The 25702-nt window shown below is 48.5% G+C and overlaps 3 protein-coding genes across 3 annotated transcripts; all 3 read left to right on the forward strand.

Moving 5' to 3' along the window:
* The first annotated feature begins 492 nt into the window (after window positions 1–492).
* On the forward strand, window positions 493–3608 carry PCMTD2 (protein-L-isoaspartate (D-aspartate) O-methyltransferase domain containing 2). The gene is made up of 6 exons (XM_053452907.1): window positions 493–608; window positions 1443–1771; window positions 2006–2108; window positions 2484–2655; window positions 2828–2951; window positions 3223–3608. The coding sequence occupies exons 2-6, from the start codon at window positions 1465–1467 to the stop codon at window positions 3606–3608; spliced, it is 1092 nt and encodes a 363-aa protein (XP_053308882.1). The 5' UTR covers window positions 493–608; window positions 1443–1464.
* Window positions 3609–4860: 1252 nt separating this feature from the next.
* LOC128470882 (peroxidasin homolog) lies at window positions 4861–15606 on the forward strand. The gene is made up of 21 exons (XM_053452741.1): window positions 4861–5129; window positions 7830–7901; window positions 8061–8132; window positions 8225–8296; window positions 8812–8883; window positions 9149–9220; window positions 9322–9491; window positions 9702–9819; window positions 10070–10239; window positions 10383–10655; window positions 10720–10836; window positions 11164–11322; window positions 11407–11509; window positions 11731–11888; window positions 12126–13629; window positions 13828–13962; window positions 14382–14590; window positions 14684–14798; window positions 14879–14963; window positions 15165–15253; window positions 15396–15606. Exons 1-20 carry the CDS (start codon window positions 4861–4863, stop codon window positions 15237–15239), a joined length of 4020 nt encoding a protein of 1339 aa, XP_053308716.1. The 3' UTR covers window positions 15240–15253; window positions 15396–15606.
* A 3990-nt stretch (window positions 15607–19596) lies between these two features.
* On the forward strand, window positions 19597–25536 carry SRMS (src-related kinase lacking C-terminal regulatory tyrosine and N-terminal myristylation sites). Its single transcript, XM_053453462.1, has 8 exons — window positions 19597–20010; window positions 20770–20891; window positions 22492–22658; window positions 23223–23364; window positions 23461–23616; window positions 23898–24079; window positions 24455–24611; window positions 24856–25536. Exons 1-8 carry the CDS (start codon window positions 19667–19669, stop codon window positions 25035–25037), a joined length of 1452 nt encoding a protein of 483 aa, XP_053309437.1. The 5' UTR covers window positions 19597–19666; the 3' UTR covers window positions 25038–25536.
* Window positions 25537–25702: the final 166 nt, after the last annotated feature.

Genomic DNA, 25702 nt, shown 5'->3' on the forward strand with positions numbered 1-25702 from the left:
TTACACATTCTACACCACATACTTCCTGGTCTGTTTACAGTTCATGCCGTTTGCATGTAACATTTTCCTCGGACTGTTACCTTTACTACCATACGTGCCATTTGCATGTTTTAGACCCCATAATGTGTTTACATGCATCCTCGCCATGCGTATCACATGTCCTTGCTCCCTGTAACAGCCTATTCCTGTAGCATACATGACCCTGTTATATGTTCCGTCCATAGCATAGATTGTTAGCTCGTTGCATGCATTCTGCTGCCATGTTACATACATGTATCGCATATATTATATGTGCATACAAGGCCCAGTCGGATCTATTAGGTCTCGTTCGGCCCGAGGCCTGCAAGCCAGCCGGCACGCCACACTTACAGCGCTCGCTGCGCGGCCATGTTGTCGGAGCCCTACTGGCGCTACCGTATTTTATAGCGCGGGAAGAGGGCGGGCTAAAGTCAGACCACGCCCATTGTATAACTCGCTGTCAGCTGGTGTAGTGTTTACAACGAATGCTGGGGGTGGAGCCACATAACTAAGAACCAGGTTGTACCGGGGCCTTTACCGGGAGGTGAAATACCAGGTATCGGGGGTTAAACCAGAGCCTGCACCGGGAGGTAATGCTGGTGATTGGGGAATATATCAGGGCCTGCTCCGGGAGGTAATGGTAGGTGTTGGGGTTATACCAGACTCCCAGTATCCCCAGTACCGTGCCTGCCCAGGCTCCCAGTACCGTGCCTGCCCAGACTCCCAGTACCGTGCCTGCCCAGACTCCCAGTACCGTGCCTGCCCAGACTCCCAGTACCGTGCCTGCCCAGACTCCCAGTACCGTGCCTGCCCAGACTCCCAGTACCGTGCCTGCCCAGACTCCCAGTACCGTGCCTGCCCAGACTCCCAGTACCGTGCCTGCCCAGACTCCCAGTACCGTGCCTGCCCAGACTCCCAGTACCGTACCTGCCCAGACTCCCAGTACCGTACCTGCCCAGACTCCCAGTGCCCCCAGTACCGTGCCTGCCCAGACTCCCAGTACCGTGCCTGCCCAGACTCCCAGTACCGTGCCTGCCCAGACTCCCAGTGCCCCCAGTACAGTGCCTGCCCAGACTCCCAGTACCTACATTACCGTGCCTGCCCAGACTCCCAGTACCTACATTACCGTGCCTGCCCAGACTCCCAGTACCTACATTACCGTGCCTGCCCAGACTCCCAGTGCCCCCAGTACCGTACCTGCCCAGACTCCCAGTGCCCCCAGTACCATGCCTGCCAGACTCCAAGTGCCCCAGTACCATGCCTGCCAGACTCCAAGTGCCCCCAGTACCGTGCCTGCCCAGACTCCCAGTGCCCCCAGTACCGTGCCTGCCCAGACTCCCAGTGCCCAGAGTACAATGACATCCAGGGCCCCCCGGTCCCAGTTCCATGTAAATAACGTATCGTCCTCCTGGATGTTTCTGCAGCCGGACCGGACGTGTTGCCGCGATGGGGGGAGCAGTGAGCGCCGGGGAGGACAACGACGAGCTGATAGACAACCTGAAGGAGGCGCAGTACATCCGGACGGACGCCGTGGAGCAGGCCTTCCGCGCCATCGACCGCGCACACTACTACCTGGAGGAGTTTAAGAAGAACGCGTACAAAGACCTGGCCTGGAAACACGGCAACCTCCACCTGTCTGCCCCCTGCATCTACTCTGAGGTCATGGAGGCTTTGGAGCTCCAGCCAGGACTCTCCTTCCTCAACCTGGGCAGTGGAACCGGCTACCTCAGTACCATGGTGGGGCTGATCCTGGGTGAGTGCAGTGCACAAAGTGCCCCTCTACCTGTTTAATGCCCCACGCAAGTCGTTCTGTGCCGGGCAACGGCCCAGATCCAGCCCAGTAACGCGGCATGCGCTCTGAATCTGGAATAAGGTCTCCTCACCCTCCTTACGTATAACTGAGCTATGGGATTATTTGAAGGGCTGCCCGCCACTTCCTCCCGCGGCCGAGACGTCTCTTTAAATGTATTTACCTTTTTATGAACAGGACCGTTCGGCGTTAACCACGGCGTGGAGCTCCACGCGGACGTCATAGAGTACGCCAAGCACAAGCTGGACCTGTTCGTTCGCACCAATGACAGCTTTGACCGGTGAGATCCTGGACCCGCCACCCAGAGGTGGGATGATGAGGCATTTGGATGGACCCCTCAGGGGCTCTTTAAATACAAATATGTTTCTGGAATTTTGTGAATGCCTGGTGGTCTCTGTAATTATGTAGAAGAGGCCAGAGGTAGATAAGTGGAACAGCCTCCCAGCAGGGGTGGTAGAGGGTAATACAGTGAGGGGATTAAACATGCATGGGTTAGGCATACGGCTCCTGAATCTAAGACGAGACCAACAACTGATTAAGGTTTGAGTCTTTACAGCAGGAGAAACGGGCAGACTAGCCGGGGGCCGGTTGGGCCCGATCTGCCGGCGGGTTCTGGGTTTCTAATTCTCTGCCCTTCCGCCTCGTCGTCCCGCAGGTTTGAGTTTTGTGAGCCCTGTTTCGTTGGCGGAAACTGTTTAGACATTTCTCTGGGCTCCTCAGCGTACGACCGCGTCTATTGCGGAGCGGGGGTGCAGAAGGAACACGAGGAATACATGAAGAACCTTCTGAAAGTCGGGGGGATCCTCGTGATGCCGCTGGAGGAGAAGGTAATGAATGCTAAAGAGCATTCCGTCGCTGCTGATTGGTTGACGCCGGGTCTTCCGGTACAAAAATATTTAGTCATTCAAAAAAAAAAAAAAATACCCCAGACCTCCTGCGGATCAATAATGCGAGCCAAGGGGAGGTCTGTATATTCACTGCTTGTCTCCGTTCGCGCAGCTCACCAAGATAACCCGCACCGGCCCCAGCACCTGGGAGACAAAGAAGATCCTCGCCGTGTCCTTCGCTCCTCTCGTCCAACCCGGCAAAGGGGATCCCGTCAAGTCGAGGAGCCTCCACCTGCGTGAGTGAAGCGTTCTGTCTCGTGTGGCCTGGTGGGAACGGCTCTCAGGGACGTATAGATTCCATATTCGCACACGGAGGAAACATTTCGGTTTGTTTGACTAGGAATGCACAGGAGCTATACTTAGTTTACAGCGAGGGTGGTAGATCAGTGGTACAGCCTCCCAGCAGAAGTGGTAGAGGGTAATACATGCATGGGGATAGACATATGGCTCCTGACTAGACTGATCTGGCCTCCGACCTCACGCTTTCTTTTATTTTGCTCTGCGCAGCCCTTCCCAACGCACGAACGCTGCAGGATTTGGCGCGCATCGCCATCAGGGGCCGCATCAAGAAGGTGATGAGCCAAGAGCCCGGCTGCCGAGGCGCCGGTGGCGTCCTGAAGAAGCCGCTGCGCTACAAACGCCGACGGCTGCACGGGCGCCGCATGGAGACCGTTGTCTTCCTAGACAAGGAGGTTCTGGCGAGGCTGTCCCCGAATGTGTTCGACGACAACAACAACAACTTCGAAGACGAGGCCCACAAAGAGGAAGATGATGAAAGAGCGACGAGCAAAGCCAAAGCCGAGCCGCCGGCCAACCACCTGCGGGAGAAGATCCTGAGTCTTCCGTTACCCGACCCTCTGAAGTGCTACCTGCTCTACTACCGAGAGAAGTGACCTCTCCTATCTGCGCACCCTGTCCTGCTTTCCACGTGGTTTGGGTGGGCGGCCATGGCTTTGGGGTCGGGGTGATGCATGGATGACCTCCACCCAGCTCTCTCTCCCGGGGGGACCTTTTCTTATTGTCCTGGATCTGCCAGCACATTCATTGCTCTGAGTTATAGTTTCTCGGGGGGGTAGGAAGGACTTTTGGTGCTTCTTCCATCTGGCTCCCAACACATCGTTCACCGGGAACCGCAGCCGAGCCGTCACTTTCCTGTGTGTCGGGTCATCGGCTCAATGCCCTGCAAGTCTTGGCTGTAACAGTAGGAGGGGCCGTTCTCAGCCTCGCTAGTTGGCCACAAACTTTTATATTTACCGTCTAAAGAGACTTTTATGTTTTTGGGGATCTCTCGTTCTTTTCCTGCCACGTATTAAGCCTCGGTGCTTGTGGGGTCTAAAGACCCTTTTGCAGTAATGGCTTCTCAGTAAGGGCTCGAGGACAATACTAATCTCCGCATTTATCATTTGGGGACCGTGGCTCTAAGCCTAGATTGCTTAGTGGATTTAACCATGTAACGAAAGCCGAGACGATGTCATCATTCTGTTATTTATACTTTTTTTTTCTCTGTCGATTCAGTTTCATGTAGTTTGTTTTTTTTTTTCCACTAACTTGCTTTTTGATGACCATCGTCCGGATCCTTTGCGCCGAACCAACGATGTCTTTAAACGGCGACGCTAGCTCTACAGTTTGAGTCGAATAATTGGGAAAAAACAGCAGTTGTCCGATGGCCAGTTTTGTTTTCTAAGACCAAATCCAAGATCGTTTTGAAGTCCTCAAGAGACCTGGAGATGTCTAGACTGGGGAAAGCCGGTGCCATGAAACTTGAAAGACCTTTTACGAGATGTTGGTCAAAGAGGGATCCAAGTAGGATGCGATCTTTTCCTCCTGATAAGAAAATCTTTGAGAGAATTAAGGTGTTTTTGTCTGTTTATTGTTATATTCTGTAATTAAAGTGTTTCATATAAAGTCCTCGTTGTGTGCGGTCTTTGGGTTTCTCCTGTTGGGTAATCTCCTGCCAAGCAGGTTCCTCATCAGGTGCGTTCCGTTTCTCCTTCGGAGCGATAGGGCTCGGAGCGAGGGGCGGCCGTTACATGTTTGACTTTGGTCCAATTAGAAAGATTTGGAGAGGAGCAGAGCGTTAAGCATTTGGTGAAACATGCGGGGAGGGGGGGTGGGAGTTTGTTTTTGGGCAGAGGGGTGTGAAAGATGGATATTAATAAGAAACACATGTTTCTGGGACCCTCCTACAGAGCTGGAGAGCTTTTGGAGGCTCCATCGGCTCCCTGCTTGCACAGACACCCGCTTGGAAACATGATGTTGGGAGCTGCGCTGCTGCTGGGTCTGCCCCTCGTTCTCCTGGCGTTGGATCGGGCGGCCAGCTGTCCCCCGCGCTGCTTGTGCTTCAGGACCACTGTGAGGTGCATGCATCTGATGCTGGAGACCATCCCGGCATCCCCGGCACAGACCAGCATACTGTAAGTCCGAGACTGTCGGCAACATATACTGGGAGATTACGGTATCCTGGGGCTGTAGGGTTCACGTGTTCTGACAATGCGTGTTAAGGAGCGCGTCTGCATGCCTATGAAGTTTAACCAGAAGTTAATTCTTGAAGCCCTCTGGGGTTTTTTTTCTAAATCAAAAATGTATTATTTATTTTGTGATTATAACAATTTATCGTTATTTATAAATGTAACCAAAGAAAGAACGTTGTATCGAATGAGAGATCCTCCTTTCAAAATAGTATCAAAGGTCTACTCGTCTCATTGATCACGTCCTGCAGGGTTGAAGGTCTCTGTGTGATGTCCGTGTAGCTGTCATTATAACGGGAGTCGGGAAACAATGTATCATCAATGGGTTTATAGTCTAAAAGAGCCAAGATACGCGTGCAACAAAACTAACAGAACGTTCCGGCTCTCAGAACCTTAACGCCAAACCAAGCCCAGGCTGGACAGGAACCTTCTGAGATCTTACTGGTGCCACCAGTCATCGATAATCGGCTTGGAGATCATTAATGGTCACTTCTATCGATCTCATCATCATCGAGGAGGTCATTAGAGCTCTTCTCATATCTTTTTATCTTAAGTTCTTATCTGGGTTGGAAGGATCCCGGAGCGAGGAATGTCTTCGGCCAACCTCGTGAAAGACCTTCGAGGAAGTGATTACTTCTGCCGTATCGCGTCACTTGTATATCCTTTTGTCCGGAGCTTCCCGGGATCTCCTTCTCGCCCATTAAAACGCTAAACAGCAATGTTCTAAAGCCTGATGATCTAATCAAACTAACATTTTGGTCCCCGGTGGCTGGAAATCCAGATCACACGAAAGTATTTTCCCTGCATTTCTACGAAGGAGCCAAATGGCGTTGGAGCCGGTGACGCGCGGAGTCTGGGAACGTCTGGTCCCAATGTGTCTGGCTTATCTCCTTTACACGCCAGCCGCCCGAACATGAGTGATGGCGTGTAACTGGAGGAAAGATTTTGGGTGATTCCAGAGAAATTCTGTGTTTTTCTAGGAAAAGATCCAGAGTGAAGTTACACGGGGAGTCGAAGCTTACAAACCATTGAAGTCCAGCTAGAGACCCCCTAAAATGCTGGGGACCCCAAAACACAAACTACGAATTCGTAATGTTACCCAGTATTTGTATACCTAGAACGCGGCAGCTTGTGCGCAGGAATTCGTTACTTCGGTTCTAGGTTCTCCAGCGTCCAGAGTGGATTGGGGGTCCGGCGGCTCTTTTCTGCATCCACAACATATGTAAAGAAACCTCGATTTGCCCCCCGCCAGTTCATCGCACGCAGCGTCGGTCCTGCTTGTATTTTGTTTAATTTGTTCTCTTTTCATCGCTTTTTTTTATGTTCTCAGATCTCGGTTCTCGTCTTTTATTTTTTTGGATCTTGCGCCCTTATCTCTCCTAGACATGCACCGGTTCCCAGACCCCTTTCTCCTGCCAGCTCCCCCCCCCCAGGCTTTTGCTAATTGCTGCCGATGTGCCCAGTCAGGCGGCAGAATGGGTCACGGAACTGAAGCCGTCCGCAGCCTGAAAAGCGTCCCAGACCTTTTAGGGCTTTTACAGTAAATGGTGAGAAAACGGACTTCAGTTTCTAGTCGGGGGACGAGATCCGATGAGGGTTGGCGGGGATGTTCTAGAAGGTGGGCCAAGTACCTGGGACTGGAAGGGTTAATACCCCGTTTCATTAAAATTCATCCAACGGAAATCAACTGTTTGTTTTTCTAGATGTTTTTTAACTTTTCTTGAACAGAAAATCTGACGGCAGCATTAATTATCATCTCATTCAACTGATTTAACTATACATTATACAGGGGCCGGTCACTGATTTAACTATACAATATACAGGGGCCAGTCACTGATTTAACTATACATTATACAGGGGCCGGTCACTGATTTAACTATACATTATACAGGGGGCCGGTGACTGATGTAACTATACATTATACAGGGGCCGGTGACTGATGTAACTATACATTATACAGGGGCAGGTCACCGATTTAACTATACATTATACAGGGGGCTGGCTCACTGATTTAACTATACATTATACAGGGGCCCCGGCTTGCTGATTTAACTATACATTATACAGGGGCCCCGGCTCGCTGATTTCCATGTCGAGTCACGTCATTACTAGGCCGTTTCCCGGACTGTCTGAAGGTCTCTGCGCGGATATATAAGGAAATGCCTGTTCAGGGGCCGCACATGCGCACTCCTTCCGTGCCTTCGGGTGTCAGAATTCCAGGTTCAGAGCCCTGCGTTACTGCCCCGTATCCCACACCAAATGCATCGCAGACAACAACCATGACTAACCCCAGCTGTAGGGGCCCCTGGGGGCCGCCGGACACTCTCTTGGACTGTCTTCGGCATCAAATAAACATAAATAAAATCATTGTTTGGACGCTCGGCCGGATTACATCATCACATCGTGCAATGAATTAAAAAAACATGACTTTTTACTACCTAAGTTTTTTTTTATATAAAGGGGCGGAATTTGTGCGACTTCTTCATGGGGTGAAACGAGAAGCTGGGGGGTAACAGCGGCCCCCCTCCTGCTATATTGGAGAGGGGGTACTGTTTTTCTTCTGTATGTAAAGGGTTAATAAACCCTGAAATTTCCCCCCTCCCCCTCTATAAGATTTACGCCTGATCCCCCGTTTTTCCTCCCCAGGGATTTGCGCTTTAATCGCATCCGAGAGATAAACTCCGAGCAGCTCCTGAGGCTGAAGAATCTGGAGACGCTGTAAGTGAAGACTTCGCCCGCCCGGCGTTAATATTCATTCATATTATTAGTATTGATCAAGGATTGTGCCCCCATATGCAAATGATCATTTAAATATGCGACTGTGCAGCCACGCCTACTCCTGGGCTCATAAACAAAAATACCCATTTTCCACAACAGGCTTCTGAACAACAACCGCATCCGGGGTATTAACCACGACGCGTTTCACGGCCTGGACCGTCTCAAGCACCTGTGAGTACCCTCGGCGATGCCTCCTGCCCCGGCGGTTATTCACTAAGCAGCGAGTTGTAGATCGTGACACGGACTCTCTCCTCCTCTCGCAGTTACCTTTATAAGAATGACATCCGGAGGGTAGAGACGGGCGCTTTCCGGGGGCTGCAGTCGCTGGAGCAGCTGTGAGTTGGAGGTCCGGGGGGGGCTGCATCCTTAGGACCACCGTGGGACTCCTTGATACATTGGAGGAGAGAAGAGAGAGGATGGGAGACAGAGAGACGGGGGGGGGATAAGAGAGAGGATGGGAGAGAGAGACGGGGGGAGGAGATAATGAGAGAGACGGGGATAAGAGAGAGGATGGGAGAGAAGAGAGACGGAGGGGATGGGAGAGAGAGAGACAGGGAGAAAAGAGAGATGGGAGCGAATAGGAGAGAGACGGGGAGAGATGGGGAGAAGAAAGAGAGAGGATGGGAGAGAGACGAGGGGGGTAAGAGAGAGAGAGAGGGGATGAAAGGGAGAGAGAGATGGGGAGAGAAGAAAGAGGGGATGGGAGAAGGGGGAGAGAGGAGAGTGAGGGGATGGAAGAGAGAGAGAGAGAGAGGGGGGAGAAAAGAGAAAAGAAAGAATTTGTGTTAAATGCATTTTTTTTTTCACCCGTCTGATAATTTTTAACCCTTTTCTCACTTCCTCGGCTCAGATATCTGCACTTCAATGATGTGGAGACTCTGGACTCGGACACGTTCGGGCATCTGCCGCATCTGGAGAGACTGTACGAGCCCCGATCTACTAACCGAGGCGTCCGCTCCTGCTGCACGGCGATAAAAGTGGAGCAAGAGGGGGCAAGGCCGTTGCTATAGCGATTGCTACACTTTTACCGCCGTGTACAGGACAGCCCTCTTAGACTTGTCCTTTGGCCGCTATTTAGTTTATCCGGCCCTCGGATAGTTAGGAATAATTCTAGAAAGATCTCAGCGAGCACTTTATTGCCATTAACCCCTGCCGTGCCGTGTAGATCACCGAGTGTCTCTCTCCAGGTTTCTACACAATAACCGAATCTCCCGGATCCATCCCGAGACGTTCTCGCGCCTCCCCTCCCTCACCCGCCTGTGAGTGAAAAACTGTTTTTTTGGGGGGGAAATAGAGTTTTTGTGTTTTTTGATACATTTTTCCCCGAAACCGTAACCGGAAACTATAATTTTTATTCCAGACGCCTGGATTCGAACCCGTTGTATTGCGACTGCGAGCTGTCGTGGCTGGCGGATCTCTTGCGGAGTTACACGGAAAGGAGCAGCGCTCAGACCGCAGCCACCTGTGAACTCCCTGCCCCCCTGAGGGGCAAATCCGTGACCTCCCTGCCCCCCGACGTGTTCACATGCGGTGAGAGCCTCTTACCCCGCTATAAAAACACATGAAATGCCCCAAACGCTCTATGTTTATTTTTTCCCCACAAGCAATTAATTAGATGGAGAGCGAGTTACCCCGAGGGGCAGAAGACAACGGGTGGACGCAGGGGAGGCAAATGTGGTTCCCAAGGGCCCGCTTCTAGCTCCGGAATAAAGAAGGTAACACGCGGGTTTGATTTGGCAGAGATCCCCCGCTTCGTGTCCGAACCGCGAGATGCCGACATCGCATTGGGGAACACGGTTTACCTCACCTGCCGGGCGGAGGGTAACCCCAAGCCTCACATCACTTGGTTACACAACAGGTGAGTTGTAGAACCCGCCGGCAGATCGGCCCCCGGCGGCTCCGTCTATTCGCCCGTTTCTCCTGCTGTAAAGACTGAAACCTTAATCAGTCGTTGGTCTCGTCTTAGATTCAGGAGCCGTATGTCTATCCCATGCATGTTCAATCCCCTCACTGTATTACCCTCTACCACTTCTGCTGGGCGGCTGCTCCACTTATCTACCACCCCCCCCCGTACTAATTAGTATCTCTCTGTTAACCTCTCCTTGCAGCAATGAGATTGACACGCGTTTTGATGGGCGCCTAAACCTTCTTCACGACGGGACGCTGATGATTCAGGACACCAGGGAGTCTGATAAGGGGGTGTACCAGTGCGCAGCCAAAAATGCCGCAGGCGAGGTGCGAACGCAGGAGGCTGTCCTACGGTACACGGGCAGCAGGGGTGAGTGTCGGGTTCGGCCCCTCGTAATCTGAGACCATGTCAGCTGAAGAGCCGAAACGCGTTGGCAGAATGACATATTTAGGCCGTTTTACCTTCGTTTTTATGGGGAGGAAAATGATGATTTAACTCGTTTCTGTTCGCAGCTAAACCCGTCTTTATCATCCAGCCCCAGAACACGGAGGTTCTGCTGGGGGGCAGCGTTACCCTGGAGTGCGGGGTATCCGGAGACCCTCAGCCGACCGTCACGTGGACCTCAGACGCCGGCCAGCCGCTCACTAACAATGAACGTTTCACCATCACCAGCTCCGGGGGTCTTTATATCCAGAATGTCACCTTCTCCGAGCGGGGGCCGTACCGCTGCCACGCCAGCAACAGCGAGGGGTCTCTGCAGGCTTCGGCGCTGATCATCGTGCAGGGTATATGGTGGGGGGGCACGCGGCCGGCGCTTTATCGAGTGAATAATGACCTTCTCCACTCCAGATACCCCGAAATTCACGGCCGTTCCCGGTGACCAGACAGTGGCCGAGAGCCGGGACGTAGAATTTCCGTGTTCCGCAGAAGGATCCCCGACGCCTGTGATCTCTTGGACCAAAGCAGGTCTGGCATAGCCGCGGCCGGGTTCCTAGTAGGGGCAGTTGGAAGAGGGGGGCATTATTTTAGGGTCAGCATGGTTTTCCGGGATCCCTGTTATGCATTTCTGTGCTTAGGATGAACATCTGGATGGTTCTTGATCTTTTCAACATCTGTATTCTCATATAAGGGAGTGGTAGTAGATGGGTTGACCTTCCAGCAGTTGGAAAATCCGGTTGTCCCAACAATAAAAGCTTAAAACGGCCAAATTTATTTAGAGAAGTCGGAGGGTTTAGAGGAAAAGCAGCCATTCCTGCGAGTGTCTTCCTAATTGCAGCCCTCTGGGGTCACTAGGTAGGGAGCTGCCCGCTGACGGACGACACAAGGTTTTGGCGTCTGGATGGCTTCAGGTGACTAAGGTGGAGGCGAGGGACGCCGGGCGGTACGAGTGCCGCGCGGTCAGCTCGCTTGGCGTCAGCTCGGTAGCCGTACAGCTCTACGTCCAGCCGCACGGTAGGGTCTTCCAAACGGGGACATCGGGGGTCCGTGAAACGGGCGCTGCGCACCAATCATCAAACCCCCGCTCTGTCCCCGCAGACGCTGCGCATGTTGGAGACGCTTTCGTGGAGACGTCATTGCGAGAGGCTATTCGAGGCGTGAACAACAGCATTGAGCTCACTCAGAAGAAGCTGTTCAGCGCGTAAGTTCGCACTCACCCTCAGCTCTCTCATCTACACACTCATCAGGTGGTCAGCGCCCCCCAGTGGTCAGATAACCCATCCATCCCCTACACCTGCCCTCATCTGGGGTTTCCACCCATAAGGTCTCCTGACGTATATATATGCGCAGAGGTCTCATCCCCCCCTCTGGCAGCCATTGTTATAATGAACCCCAAGGCTTGCATTCTTTTATTATTTACAGGCTCCCCAAAACACCCAGTGACCTCCTGGCTCTGGCGCGTTACCCCCGGGACCCTCATGTGATCAGTGCGGCCAGAGCAGCAGAAATCCTGGAACGGACCCTGGGGCTTATTGAAGAACATGTGCAGAATGGACTAGCCGAGGGTCTCGACAGCCCAAGTGCGTCACCTGAGGAGGGTCGTGACTTTCATCCGTGGCTCCCAAACCCCTGGCTCCGATAAACTGGGGGCCACCAGAATGAAATGTTACAAAGTTAAATGTAGAATCAGCTAAATGTTAATAGGCTAGATCTCTGTGTTGCCATAGCAGCAGAAAAAGAACATTATGAAGGATGTGTTTAAAGGTGTCGATGAATGGATAAAATAACCTGCCGTGTCCTGTTAATTCTTGGCACAGGTTACCATTACAGCGACTTGATCTCCCCTCGTTACATCAGCATGATCGCCAATGCCTCTGGCTGCTCAGCCCACCGGCAGACCCCCAACTGCTCTGACATGTGCTTCCACCAGCGTTACCGAACCCACGACAGCTCTTGCAACAACCTTCAGCATCCTACGTGGGGCGCCTCGCACACCGCCTTCACGCGCCTACTTAGGCCAGCTTACCAGAATGGTTTAAACCTCCCTAGGGGTCTCGGAGTCACCGAAGACCCTGGACTGCTGCCTCTACCCCTCCCCCGCTTGGTTTCCACTTCCATGATAGGTACAGAAACGATAACCCCAGACGACCAGTTCACCCACATGCTCATGCAATGGGGCCAGTTCCTGGACCATGACTTAGACCAGACGGTGCCAGCCATCGGAATGTCCAGATTCACAGATGGAGCTCCTTGCAGTCAGGTGTGTTCTAATGACCCTCCCTGCTTTTCCATTATGATCCCAGAGAATGATCCCCGCGCGAGGAGCGGACGTTGTATGTTCTTTGCCCGATCCAGTCCGGTGTGCGGCAGCGGGGTCACCTCGCTTCTCATGGACTCGCTCTATTCTCGCGAGCAGGTTAATATGCTCACTTCTTACCTGGACGCCTCCAACGTTTACGGCAGCTCGGAACAAGAAGCTGGAGAATTAAGGGACTTTGGAGGCCAGAGCGGGATGCTGAGGGTTGGCCGTGTGGTTTCCAGCTCAGGAAAGCATCTGTTGCCTTTTGCCAGCGGTCCACCCACCGAATGCATGCGTGATGAGAACGAGAGCTCCGTGCCGTGTTTCCTAGCCGGAGATCACCGGGCTAATGAGCAACTGGGGCTCACGTCAATGCACACGCTGTGGTTTCGTGAACACAACCGCCTCGCGGACCAGCTTCTGAAGCTTAATCCGCACTGGGATGGAAACAAAATCTACCACGAGGCCCGGAAACTGGTGGGCGCCCAAATGCACCACATCACCTATTCTCACTGGCTCCCCAAAATTCTTGGAGAAGCCGGAATGAAGATGCTGGGAGATTATGACGGCTATAACCCCAACCTTAATGGTGGCATCTTCAATGCCTTTGCCACTGCTGCGTTTCGATTTGGCCACACTTTAATCAACCCCATCCTCTATCGTCTGAACGAATCTTTCCAACCCATTCGAGAAGGACATCTTCCCCTGCACAAGGCCTTCTTCAGTCCTCATAGACTCCTCCAGGAGGGAGGGATCGATCCCATACTACGTGGCCTCTTTGGGGTTCCTGGAAAAATGAGGGTGCCCACGGAGCTCCTCAACACGGAACTGACCGAGAAGCTTTTCTCAGCTGTTCATTCAGTTTCTCTGGACTTGGCTGCCATAAACATCCAACGTGGACGTGACCATGGAATCCCACCTTACAACGACTACCGGGTCTTCTGTAATCTGACCTCTGCCCAGGACTTTGAAGATTTAAAGGAGGAGATTCAGAACCAAGAAATCAGAGAGAAGCTCCGTAGGTCAGTGACCATCAAAGCAGGTCAACCTCCTCCTGAAATCCAGAACCTAGAACCTAATATTAGCTTATTCAGATTGAGGAGTTTCCGAGCCCAAGGTCCCCTAGTGTGAAAATATTCTTCACTTTCAAAGCTCTCTTCCACTTCTTTTGTTTCTAGCTGAAGTAGCTGCTTTCTTAAATTCTTCTTCCCGTCTTGCAGTTTATATGGGACTCCGAAAAATGTGGACCTGTTCCCAGCTTTGATGGTGGAAGACTTGATCCCAGGGACCAGGGTTGGACCCACCTTGATGTGTCTTTTAGTAGCCCAGTTCAAAAGAATCCGAGATGGAGACAGGTAGGTGACGGCAAATGTGTTACGTCGTGTCTATCCTTCTGGATGATGTATACGTTGCCTCCTCTAGCTATAGAAGTCCAGCATCTCAGCTCCTTCCAAAAAGATCTAAGAACCCACCAACAAATCCGAGAATTTGCTGAAAACAGGGTCTTGTCGTGCTTCCTCCAATCCTGATTTAGCTTGAAATTCTCCTATCTAAACAGAGAAAGACAAATGATCTCAGATCTTCACTTGAGCCGGAGGTCCTCACCTTTTTGATGGTTCTCTCGCAAATTGTCTCAATAAATGTATCAAATGAGACTGCATGGTGGTCTCATTCTATGTTATATTTAGCTTTCTCCTCTTGGAACCCAAACAAACGTGTTTTTGGTGTCTCTCTAAAAGCTGGTGACCTTCTAATGGACTGCTCACTCGTACAGATTTTGGTATAGCAGCCCTGAAGTGTTCACTCCCGCCCAACTGGTCCAGATTAGGCAGTCTTCTCTGGCACGTGTCCTGTGTGATAACGGAGACAACATCGAACATGTCCAAGAGGACGTCTTCCAAGTAGCTACCTTCCCCCAGGACATGCGCAGCTGTGAGGACCTGCCCGTTGTAGACCTTCGTCTCTGGCAAGAATGTTGTGATGGTGAGAAGGTCCCTTACCTTTGGTTAGATTTTATCTTTATTAGTGTATCTTCAACTTATTTGGATTTAAATAACCGATTGATTTCTCGTACAGACTGCCCATCCCGGGGCCAGAGAGATACCCTGTCCGGGCATTTACGTGCCGTGAGGTCAGCGCAATTCAGCTACAGTGCGGACAATCCATCCATGTCTGTGGCAGAATATTCCAGGTGATGTCATTGGGGTTGTTTTTGTCGTCTTTATGGATACTTTTTATCAACTGGTTACATTAAATCTGTTTTGTCTGCAGATCAGAAGAAGCCTCTCAAGATGGTGCTGGCGTGGAATCCGTTATATCTCAGATCCAAAGAACTATTGGTGTCCTACAGAGCAAGGTATCCAGAGGGGCAACAAATGCTCCGTATAACAATGAGTTCCCTTAGATCCGGCCGGATAAACCTCCTTGTATGCAGAATTGGTGTTGGGGTTCAATGTGGCTGGAGAGCTGTGCTCTTTTTGGGGGGAGGTCGATACTTTCTAAGTCCCTTGGAGACCGAGCTTGGTGTTGAAAAGTCCAACTTCTTGTTCTCATGCAGGTTAGAGAACTCGAAGCGCGAGTGAGAAGGACACAGAAAACGTCCCAGGATGCAGGTGGACAATCCCCAAATTAACGCCATTGACAGAGGTGAGTCCTTCATAATGCCAGAAGCCAATGGCTTACTCTTGTCTTGTAGACAGGACAATACAATAATCCAGCTAAAACAATTATAATGTAAACAACTAAAAGCCGACATCTCTATGGTTTCCCTGCTTTTTTCTTTCCCCAGGACCTCTCTTTGTCATCTCATCCTCCTTTTGGCTACAACAAGAATCCATCCCTATAAGAGGAGAGAAGTCCACAAAGGACTCGGGGTCCACATCCCCGCATCCCCTGCACGGCTCCTCACTTCTGAGTGCATCCTCGGTTTGCTGCACGTTAACGACCTATTGGCATCACCATTCCACACGTTATATTAACTAGCCCCCCTTTGGTGCCTGGAATGAAATTAAAAGCCCCTTCTGGGTATGTTTTGTAATTTGCGTTAATGACTTTATGATAAGGGGCGTACGGCTTGTTATAACCGTAGATGCACTCCAGCCCTTCTCTCTGATAGGATGATCTTCAGGACTCGAAGGCATTTAAATGACCCTAAAAGAACGGTCACATAAATTAGCGGCGTGGACGGCGACAAAACCACTTTAAAAGCCGAGTTTTGGTTTAAAGGGGTGCATTGTATGGGGTATGGTTTTGGTGAGTTTGCCTCTTTTTTTGGTGCTATGATTTTTCTAATCATTCTCAGGGCGACTCATTCCTCGAGATCCCCCGGTACTGTAAGAAGAGGAAGGATATGGACTTGTTAATAGGTTAAAAATGACTTCAAACACCAAGAGCGGGGATTACCCTAAACCGGGGTAAAAATAATAAAATAGAAATTATTACCGAAACATATTTTATCCTATCTAATAAAATTAACAAATCTCTATTATTTCTCAATGTTTACAGTTATTTTGCTGACATTTTCTTTGTTCCAAAGTTCCGTCCGGCTCAGGGGTTCTTACTGATACCCCGCGTCTAAATTGGTTAAAGATTGCATTTTTAGTGGGTGATTCTGCCATACATTCACACACACTTTTGGGGGTAGCAGACCCCCCAAATGCCGAAAGGCTGGGTATTTGTATAACTGAGTGGGGTATTTAGAAGAAGAATAACGGGGTTTATTTGCCCCGTTTAATTTATGAAGCCGTTTCCTGCTGTTTCTATACACATTATCGGGGCTTTTAGGGCTGTGGAACCCTGCGATACCCTCATACCCAGCAAACATTCTGACCTCCTAGAAAAATGGGGCATCAGGGGAGGAAAAAGGGTCATTAATGGAGGAAAGAGGGGCATATGAGGGGTTTGGGGATCAAATAGGGACTGAACAGATTAAACATCAGGAAAGATGGATGATATTTATAGTCTGCTTGTCTACGTCTTTGCCCATTTTAAGACAGAAGTTAATGTAATTAGTGATAATAAAGAAATCGCAACAGTGAGGCTTGGTTTCCATTGGGTTTTTTTTTTGCTAAAAACGCCTATAAAAACGCCAATAGCGCCACCTGGCGTTTTTTTGTGAAAAACGGCTGCAGCCAGATGTTAGCTGTAATTCAATAGGAAATCGCAAAATGCCATTTCCACTTGGAGTTTTTCTGTTTGGCGTTTTTTCAGTCCTCTTTGGCGTTTTTCTGCTTTTTTGGGCTCTGTGGCAGTTTTTCAAAACTGCAGCATGTTGACACTCTGGCGTTTTTTGCAAGAAATCTTGGCTTTTTTTCTCCAATAGAAGTCTATGGGAGAGAAAAAACGCCATGAGGCTAGGTTTCCACTTGGGTTTTTGTCCGGCGTTTTTTTCTTGATGAAAAACGCCAGGAAAACTGCCAAGAAAACTGCCACTGCATTTACCTGCGTTTTGGCGTTTTTTCTGCAGTTTTTTCTGGCGTTTTAGCCTTTCTGTGGAAATTGCTTTTTTTGACCTTAGGCAGTTTTTCCAGCCTTTACAAGTTAGAAGTTTCACCCAGCTAAAAGGGATTAGGATAAATGGCAAGTATCTGCCCTCTCCTGATGTCATTTACTTGGTAGACCCTTTTGTCTCTTTTCTGTGGTTTGTAAGGCATGCTTTATTCCGAATGTCTGCTCCTCTGGGAAGATTGGCCCCAAATGATGGTGCAAATTGTTTGCTGTTGCTTTTGGCACGCAGGATCTGGTCGCGTATGTTTGTTTGTAATGGCATGTTTGTTCCAAATGGTGTAAAATTCAATATGAACCAGTCCAGGACTTTGTTTTGTGTGAAACTGTTTGTTTTCAGCCTATTTCTCGTAGGACACACAGATACTGGGTCCATCCTCTGCATTGTAACTGTGGAAAAAACGCCATAAAAAACGCCAAGGCAATAAACCCACATGGCTTTTTCATGGCGTTTTTTCTCTCCCATAGACTTCTATTGGAGAAAAAAAGCCAAGATTTCTTGCAAAAAACGCCAGAGTGTCAACATGCTGCAGTTTTGAAAAACTGCCACAGAGCCCAAAAAAGCAGAAAAACGCCAAAGAGGACTGAAAAAACGCCAAACAGAAAAACGCCAAGTGGAAATGGCATTTTGCGATTTCCCATTGAATTACAGCTAACATCTGGCTGCATGCGTTTTTCACAAAAAAACGCCAGGTGGCGCTATTGGCGTTTTTATAGGCGTTTTTAGCTAAAAAAACCCAAGTGGAAACCTAGCCTGAAAAAGCCATGTGGGTTTATTGCCTTGGCGTTTTTTATGGCGTTTTTTCCACAGTTACAATGCAGAGGATGGACCCAGTATCTGTGTGTCCTACGAGAAATAGGCTGAAAACAAACAGTTTCACACAAAACAAAGTCCTGGACTGGTTCATATTGAATTTTACACCATTTGGAACAAACATGCCATTACAAACAAACATACGCGACCGGATCCTGCGTGCCAAAAGCAACAGCAAACAATTTGCACCATCATTTGGGGCCAATCTTCCCAGAGGAGCAGACATTCGAAATAAAGCCTTACAAACCACAGAAAAGAGACAAAAGGGTCTACCAAGTAAATGACATCAGGAGAGGGCAGATACTTGCCATTTATCCTAATCCCTTTAGCTGGGTGAAACTTCTAACTTGTAAAGGCTGGAAAAACTGCCTAAGGTCAAAAAAAGCAATTTCCACAGAAAGGCTAAAACGCCAGAAAAAACTGCAGAAAAAACGCCAAAACGCAGCTAAATGCAGTGGCAGTTTTCTTGGCAGTTTTCCTGGCGTTTTTCATCAAGAAAAAAACGCCGGACAAAAACCCAAGTGGAAACCTAGACTGATGGAAAAATATGATACTTTTAATGGCTTTTCCCCGACGACACGTTATTTAGTTCCTGCCTCCAAGACACTGAGGTCACTTCTTCACGTGGTTTAAACCCTCGTACCAAACAATGTTTCCAGGAAACATTCTCGATTTTTAACGAAATCGCAATGCTTAGCAAGAAAACTGTAAATTTGCATAAATAAAGATAAGGACTCGGGGGGGGGGGGTAATTGGGTGCGGTGCCAAAAAAGATTAGAGACTAAAATGATTGTCGCCGGGACTGATAACCGAAGAACAATTACATTTTAATAAAAATATCAGTAGAGCAATTTGATTTTTTTGTCTCTGATTCTGTTGTATATTTTCTAAATTGGTAAATATATTTATACATATAAAACAGTATGTTACTTAATATATAAAATAAGAAATAATAATATGTATAATAATAAATAATATATATATATATAAATAATAATATATATATATAAATAATATATAAAAAATAAATAACAATAATATGTAACAGAATAATAATAATAATAATACATTTGTAATATATAAACATGTAATATAAATATATAAATCACGATAATATAATATATGCTGTGGTTCCCGCTATTATTTATGTAGCTGATAATATTACTAACATTTTTATTATTCAATTCATTATTATTTATTGATTTATATAGCGCAGCGCTGTGACAGATAGAGGTAGAGAGGGGAGGATGGGTCATTTTTCTCACCTATGGTACCAAAGGTTTGTACTTTTTAAAAATCTTTAAAAAATCCCAAATTGAAAATGGGCAGACATTTAACCCTATGCAACCCGATAAACCATTTCTGTGGGCGATTTATGATAATTATTAGCCTCCCTTATTTTTGAATAAATTGAAAAATAAAGTTTTTGAAATTGGCTTGATTTATTTTTATTTTGCGCGTTTACGGTAAATTTTAGAGATAACGGTGACCCTTGAATGTGTCTTTATATGAGGAACTGGGTCTGGCCAGTGAATACCCACAATCATGTCTTCCCAGAAAAAGTATGTGTGATTATGTCGAGCGGCCAGTTTCTCTGCATTCCTGACACACCTCCTTCCTGCGAGCTGAAGGTGATCAGGAAGTCGGCGAGCGAAGAAAATCCCAGTCACTTTTTTATACTCACCAGCTGGATGAGTGTAATGGCTTCAGGCTGGTGATGCTGACACTTGGCTATCCCCACCATGGAGTCCTTCCTTAAGAATCACCTGAGCTGGTTTCACTGCCTATGGGACATGATTTGGCCTCCACCACCAGGTCCCCCGAAGCCACCGGAATTTATAGTTCCGCCTGTGACTACAGGGCCACAGGCAGACATTGTGGTGGCGTTGTACAAATTCAATGCCCGGAACACGGATGAGCTGAGTATCCAAGAGGGGGAACAAATCTGCAGAATCAGTAATGAAGGGGACTACATCATGGCCAGGAAGTTGACCGGTAACATGGAAGTAGGCTTGGTTCCTGCAAACTATGTGACTTTCTACCCTCCGTCAGCACCTGTGGTGTGTCCCACGGCCATTGACGAACCGTGAGTGTCTCCCTCATGTCTCTTCAGATGCCCCTTTCCAGTTTACCCCACAGGTGACTCAGTGTGTGGTGTTGGCCCCCATGGAGTTAGTGGAGACCTGCTTTTTGCATATTGGGTGAAGCACTAATGGGTCCCTGGCCATCTGTCTCTTCTGCCCCAGTCACCGGCCACTCCGCCGAAGTCCAAGACTCACATCTCCCCGTAGAACCTGAAGTCATAGCCAAACCTTTTCATTATCTGTCTCAAAGTGACCCGCATCTCCGAATTCCCCAGGGGTGACACAGAGAGACCGGTTCTAGCTCATAGAAACATAGAACTTGATGGCAGAACCACTCGGCCCATCTAGTCCGTTTGGCAAGTGTCTCTATAAGGTGTATAATGATGCGGCGAACGGCGGAGTTTAAATCCAGTCGCGAGGGGACTTTTGGAGGTATATCTGCATTTGGTGGTCAAAGACAATCCCACCCAGCCTTCTCCATTCTGCCATATTTCCCCTTCAAATCCCAGACTAGTTTATCAGTAACATCAGGGGGGCTCACGCCGTCTGATCACCAACACCATCCCTCCAACGAATAGTCCGGACTGATTTGGTTCTTTATGTTCTGGACCCCTTTAGATATGACGTATATTAGCCATCGTCCTGTTCTCCTTGCCAGGCTATGCCGTGGATCATTTTGACCCCTTGCCCCGGGGTATTAAGCTGTTGATTTCTGATTGCTCATTAATGCTAATATGGAAACTCCTGGCTTCTTGTTACAGAAGTTACATGGAATCTGTAAGTCGGTCGGAGGCAGAGCAGCTGCTCCTCTCTCCCCAAAATAAGAGCGGCTCTTACCTCGTCCGTCCCAGCGACAGCCACCATGGCCTGTATTCACTATCCGGTGAGTTTGACGTGGGGTTGGGGGGGATTCTTTAACCTTTATGGGTTACTCTGTGCCCTTAACAGGATGGGAGATGTACTACGCTACTGCTACAACAACAGTTTTAATAACCGCGGGGTAACTGACCCTGGGGGGACTTTCTCAATGATTCCAATTTGATTCCAACATGAGCAGCAGGAAGGATACAAAGTATCATGCGGAATAAAAAACAAATGTATCCATAATAAAGGGACGTGTGTGAATAATAAATCAGGAATTGTATAATTAGGCTGCTGGGGATTATTATAATGACATTGATTACGGGAAATACCTTTCATGGCATTTAAAGCTCCAGGTACATTTAAAGGAATGCCACCAATGAACGGGGTCACTGGGTCACCACTTTAATGGCGGGTGAATCAAGATGAAGATTGCATGGCTGCCTGGGCATAGTAGGAGTTGCTGCTCCCGGCAATTGGACATTCCTGAGCGTGTGTCTCTCCCAGATCTCATTCTGGTTTGGCCAGGGACAGGATCTGATCTGAAGGGACATCACATTAACAAAATAGAGACCACCAACTTATACAGGGTCTCCTATATTTTGGACCTCGGTTGGGAAAAGATAAAGACCCTTCCGTCACAAGCAACCCCTTCCATTTTTATTACCAATGACACCAGGGATCACTCCAGTCTTGCCCTAACCCCAATGCGATGGGTTACCAGGCCCCGGTGTGACGCTCTGCCTGCCCCACCTGCGCTCCTTCAGGGTCATCCTGAAACCCTGCCTTGTTTTGGGCTCATGAGAGCCAAACCTTTGCTGAGTCTCAGGGAGGGAATTAAATAGTTAAAAGCTCATGCGCTGCTGATCCAGAGGCGATACGGCTGCTCCTGGGGAATTTTTAGGTCTAAAGGTCGGTTTTGTAAACAGAATTATCAGCGTCCTCATACAATACAAAGTTTCTCCGCAGGCAATAATCTCACTTCTGGGCTAAATGCTATCAGTGCCCAAGAGCTTACAATCTGTCCCTTTTTTTTTTATCAGGATCTATATGTTTATGGCAATAAGCAGCATTCCAGATGAGGTCTTTACACACCAGTTTACAAAACATTTTCAGTTCCCATGGAACTCCGTGGGCTTAGTTATTGCTAATAATAACAATAATATTTAGTGAAAAACAGTTCTCCAGATTGTCCGGTGTTTCTGGCTGCCGTGTTGGAGGTTTATACCTGCGTCAAGTTCTTATCTAATAAAGTGGAACAGCCTCCCAGCAGATGTGGTAGAGGGTAATAACATGCATGGGATAGGCATATGGCCCTTGAATTTAAGACGAGACCAACGACTGATTAAGGTTTGAGTCTTTCCAGAAGGAGAAATGGGTGACTAGACGGGGGCTGAATGGGGCCGATCTGCCGTCTGATCTGTTTCTATTGCATGTCTTTTCTTTGCCCCACGTGACTTCTTCTTACAAAAGAAAAGAATGATGTCGACCGAATGAATGATTTGGTTACTTTATTGTCAGTATTTTGGGGGTGATCGGTGGGGGGTGTCTATGTTGGAGACGGACGGAATGGGTTAATCTGGTCCACGTCCTCATCGTTGCTTCCTTTATGTTCTACGCAGTGAGGCACGAAGAAACAGTCAACCATTTCCTCATTAGACAAAATGACCGCGGCGAATATTATGTTAATGAGGACAAAGTCTTCCCCACAATCCCGGAGCTTATCCTGTTCCATAAAGCCAACTGGAAACTTCTTAAGTCTCGTCTCCTGCAGCCTTGCATCCAACAGGTGAGTGCCCTTCTTTCCTCCCCTTTCTCCCTCTTTCCTCCCCTTTGTCTTTCTTTCTTCCCCTTTGTCTCATTCTTCTCCCTGATGCCCCTCTTTCCTACCTGTACCCCCAAAGCCATGATGTTTCTTTCTTCCTCTGATGCCCCTCTCTCCTCCCATGATGCCCCTCTCTCCTCCCCTGATGCCCCTCTTTTCTAGGAGGTCAGAATGTTTGCTGGGTACGAGGGAATCGCAGGGTTCAACAGCCCTAAAAGCCCCGATAATGTGCATAGAAACAGCAGGGAACGGCTTTATAAATTAAACAGGGTAAATGAAACCCACCATTATTCTTCTTCAAAATGCCCCACTCTGTTACCCTAATTGCTAAAATCCTCTGTAACCCCCTCTATCCAAAGGTACATTGCTAACCAAACCCTTAAAAATCCAATTGTCCGCCTTTGGCGAGTGTTGCGATGAATCTGCTCCCCACTGACCGGGGAACCTGTTATGCAAACTGATCTCGAATATTGGCTTCCTTTTTGGGTCTAGCGCATGTATTTTTATTATGATATATGTATTTTTCAGTCTCTCATCACGGAGGGTAGCTGGGAAAGGCCCCGCTGTGAGTTTAAGCTGATCAGTAAAATCGGGGAAGGTAATTTCGGGGAGGTTTGGGAAGGTCTCTGGAATGATATCAAGAGAGTCGCCATAAAGACCTTCAAGCAAGGTGAGTGTTGGGAGTCGTCGGCGTGAGAAGCGTATCCCAGTTTATCGGAGGTTTCTCTGTTCATATGTCCTTTTTTTTTTTTTTTTTTTTTTTTAGAGAATATCCAAAGTGAATTTGAAAAGGAAATCAGTGCCCTGAAGAACCTCTCGCACCCCAACCTGATCCAGCTCTGCGCCGTCTGCTCCTCCGGGGAACCGTTTTTTATTGTCATGGAGTTCATGCCCAAGGGAAACCTGAACAATTATTTGAAAAGTAAGAAATGGTTGTGTCTGGTTCAGACCTTGGTCTTCCGAGGACCGCCCATACATATCACACACGGCAGAAGGTCTTTGGGCTGCGTGTAGAACCCTCTTGCTTGTCCACCACCTTCCCAAAGTGTATAAACCTTTTATTTTACTGAGAGGGTGGGAGATAAATGGAACAGCCTCTCAGCAGACGTGGGAGAGGCTAATACAGGGATGGCAGACTAGATGGGGCTGATCTGCCGACAGGTTCTAGGTTTCTCTATAACACGAGTCTCTCGTTCTCCGCAGGTGAGGAGGGCGCAAGGTTAAATCACGACGACTTCATGCACATTGTTTGCCAGGTGGCGGACGGTATGGTCTACCTGGAGACGAAACATTTAGTCCATCGAGACCTGGCCACCCGCAACGTCCTGGTGGGGGATAATCTCGTCTGCAAAATTGCTGATTTTGGATTAGCCAGACTGCTGAAGGTCGGCCGTTTTCATCCATAGAACTTTTAAAATATTCTGTTCTTTAGTGGGCGGGGGCTTTCCAAAACGCTACCAACCATTAAGTTCTTTAAATGGTCAAAACCTAGAATCGTCCTTTATTTACTCAACCGTGTTTAAGCAGGGTCTTCAACCATGACGTTAATCATCAATACCTGCCCACTTTTCTGGATACCGTCAAACAAGTTTGAGATTCAGTTTTGGAGGTCCAAGGGTCATGTGGCTTCCAACATTTTTGAGAAATCCATCTTGGTTAAGTTAAAGCCCCCAATGTAGGGTGACCTGTCCAATCTTTGATTCTCGGTGATACATAATTACAGCTTTTCATCTTAAAAACTATTTTTTGTTTTTTCACAGGAGGACGTCTACTCTCCGCAGGGCAGTTACACTGTAGCAGTCAAATGGACGGCTCCAGAAGCCCTGACGCATTCCAAATACTCAACCAAATCGGACGTGTGGTCATTTGGGATTCTAATATACGAAGTATTCACTTTGGGGCAGCCTCCGTACCCAGGTAGGAACTTCTAGAAAAGCTTGAAAATAAAACAGTTACTTTGCTCGCGTCTGCGATTAATACAGTTGGGTGTCTTACGAGATGTGATTCTTTTGGAAACGTCGTATCCTTGCTTGGCACCGATGTTTGGTATGGAAGCTCGGAATGGATGATTGGTAAAGGAGTGCAGTGACTCTTTTACTTTTTGGAGGGGGAGCGCGTCCTGAAATAAATTAATTGTTGTCCTGCCCCCACCTCCCCATAGGTATGACTAACCAAGAAGCTATGGCTAAAATCAAAGTGGGCTACCGACTGCCCCAACCGACCCAGTGCAGCAGGGAGATGTACAATCTAATGCTGGAATGCTGGAAGACGAAGCCCCAAGACAGACCGAGCTTCAAAGATCTGGCACGGAAACTTTATGTTATGAACCATTCCAGCCGATGAATCGCCGGCATTTTTCCATACGGTATCTGCTCTGATTTGCAGTGTTTGCACTTTATCGAGATGTTCTGGACCAAGGAACCTCAACGACCATCCTGTTCCTCGAAGACGACGGTGGAAGACGTTAGGGACCCGTCTCTTAAAATCCTACAAGATGCGAAGGGACCGGTTCGACGAGACCCCGTTCCAGTAAAAAGCTGGTGTATAGACTGTTTCTGCTGTGCCGGCAGAAAGAGACATCTCTCTCCAAACCATGGGACAGAGGTCCCTCTGCGGCATATCCTCTGGTGATGAGAAAATGTCCGAGTCTCCATGGCTTGGTATGGAAGAAGAAAACATTTTGGTGATTTGGTGATGATTCTAAATCACAATTACTGGTGCAGATTGAAGTGACTCTTAGAGAGAGCGATCGTTCCGCAACGACTGTAACTTTCTTCAACGTGGACGTTCTGCGCTGTATGTTGTAAATTACTAATGAAAACAAATGATATGTTGCCCGTCATACGTGTTTAGCTTTGTGGGACAAGTATGAATCTGTTGACTTTGGAAGGGTTTATGGTTTTGAATAGGGGAAGGCAGAAAACGAAGACAGGGGGAGGCAGAAAACGAAGATGGGGAGGTAGAAAACAAAGACAGGGGGAGGCAGAAAGCGAGGACAGGGGGTGGCA

Source organism: Spea bombifrons, chromosome 13 (assembly GCF_027358695.1).
Source record: "Spea bombifrons isolate aSpeBom1 chromosome 13, aSpeBom1.2.pri, whole genome shotgun sequence".
Taxonomy (NCBI): Eukaryota; Metazoa; Chordata; class Amphibia; order Anura; family Pelobatidae; genus Spea; species Spea bombifrons.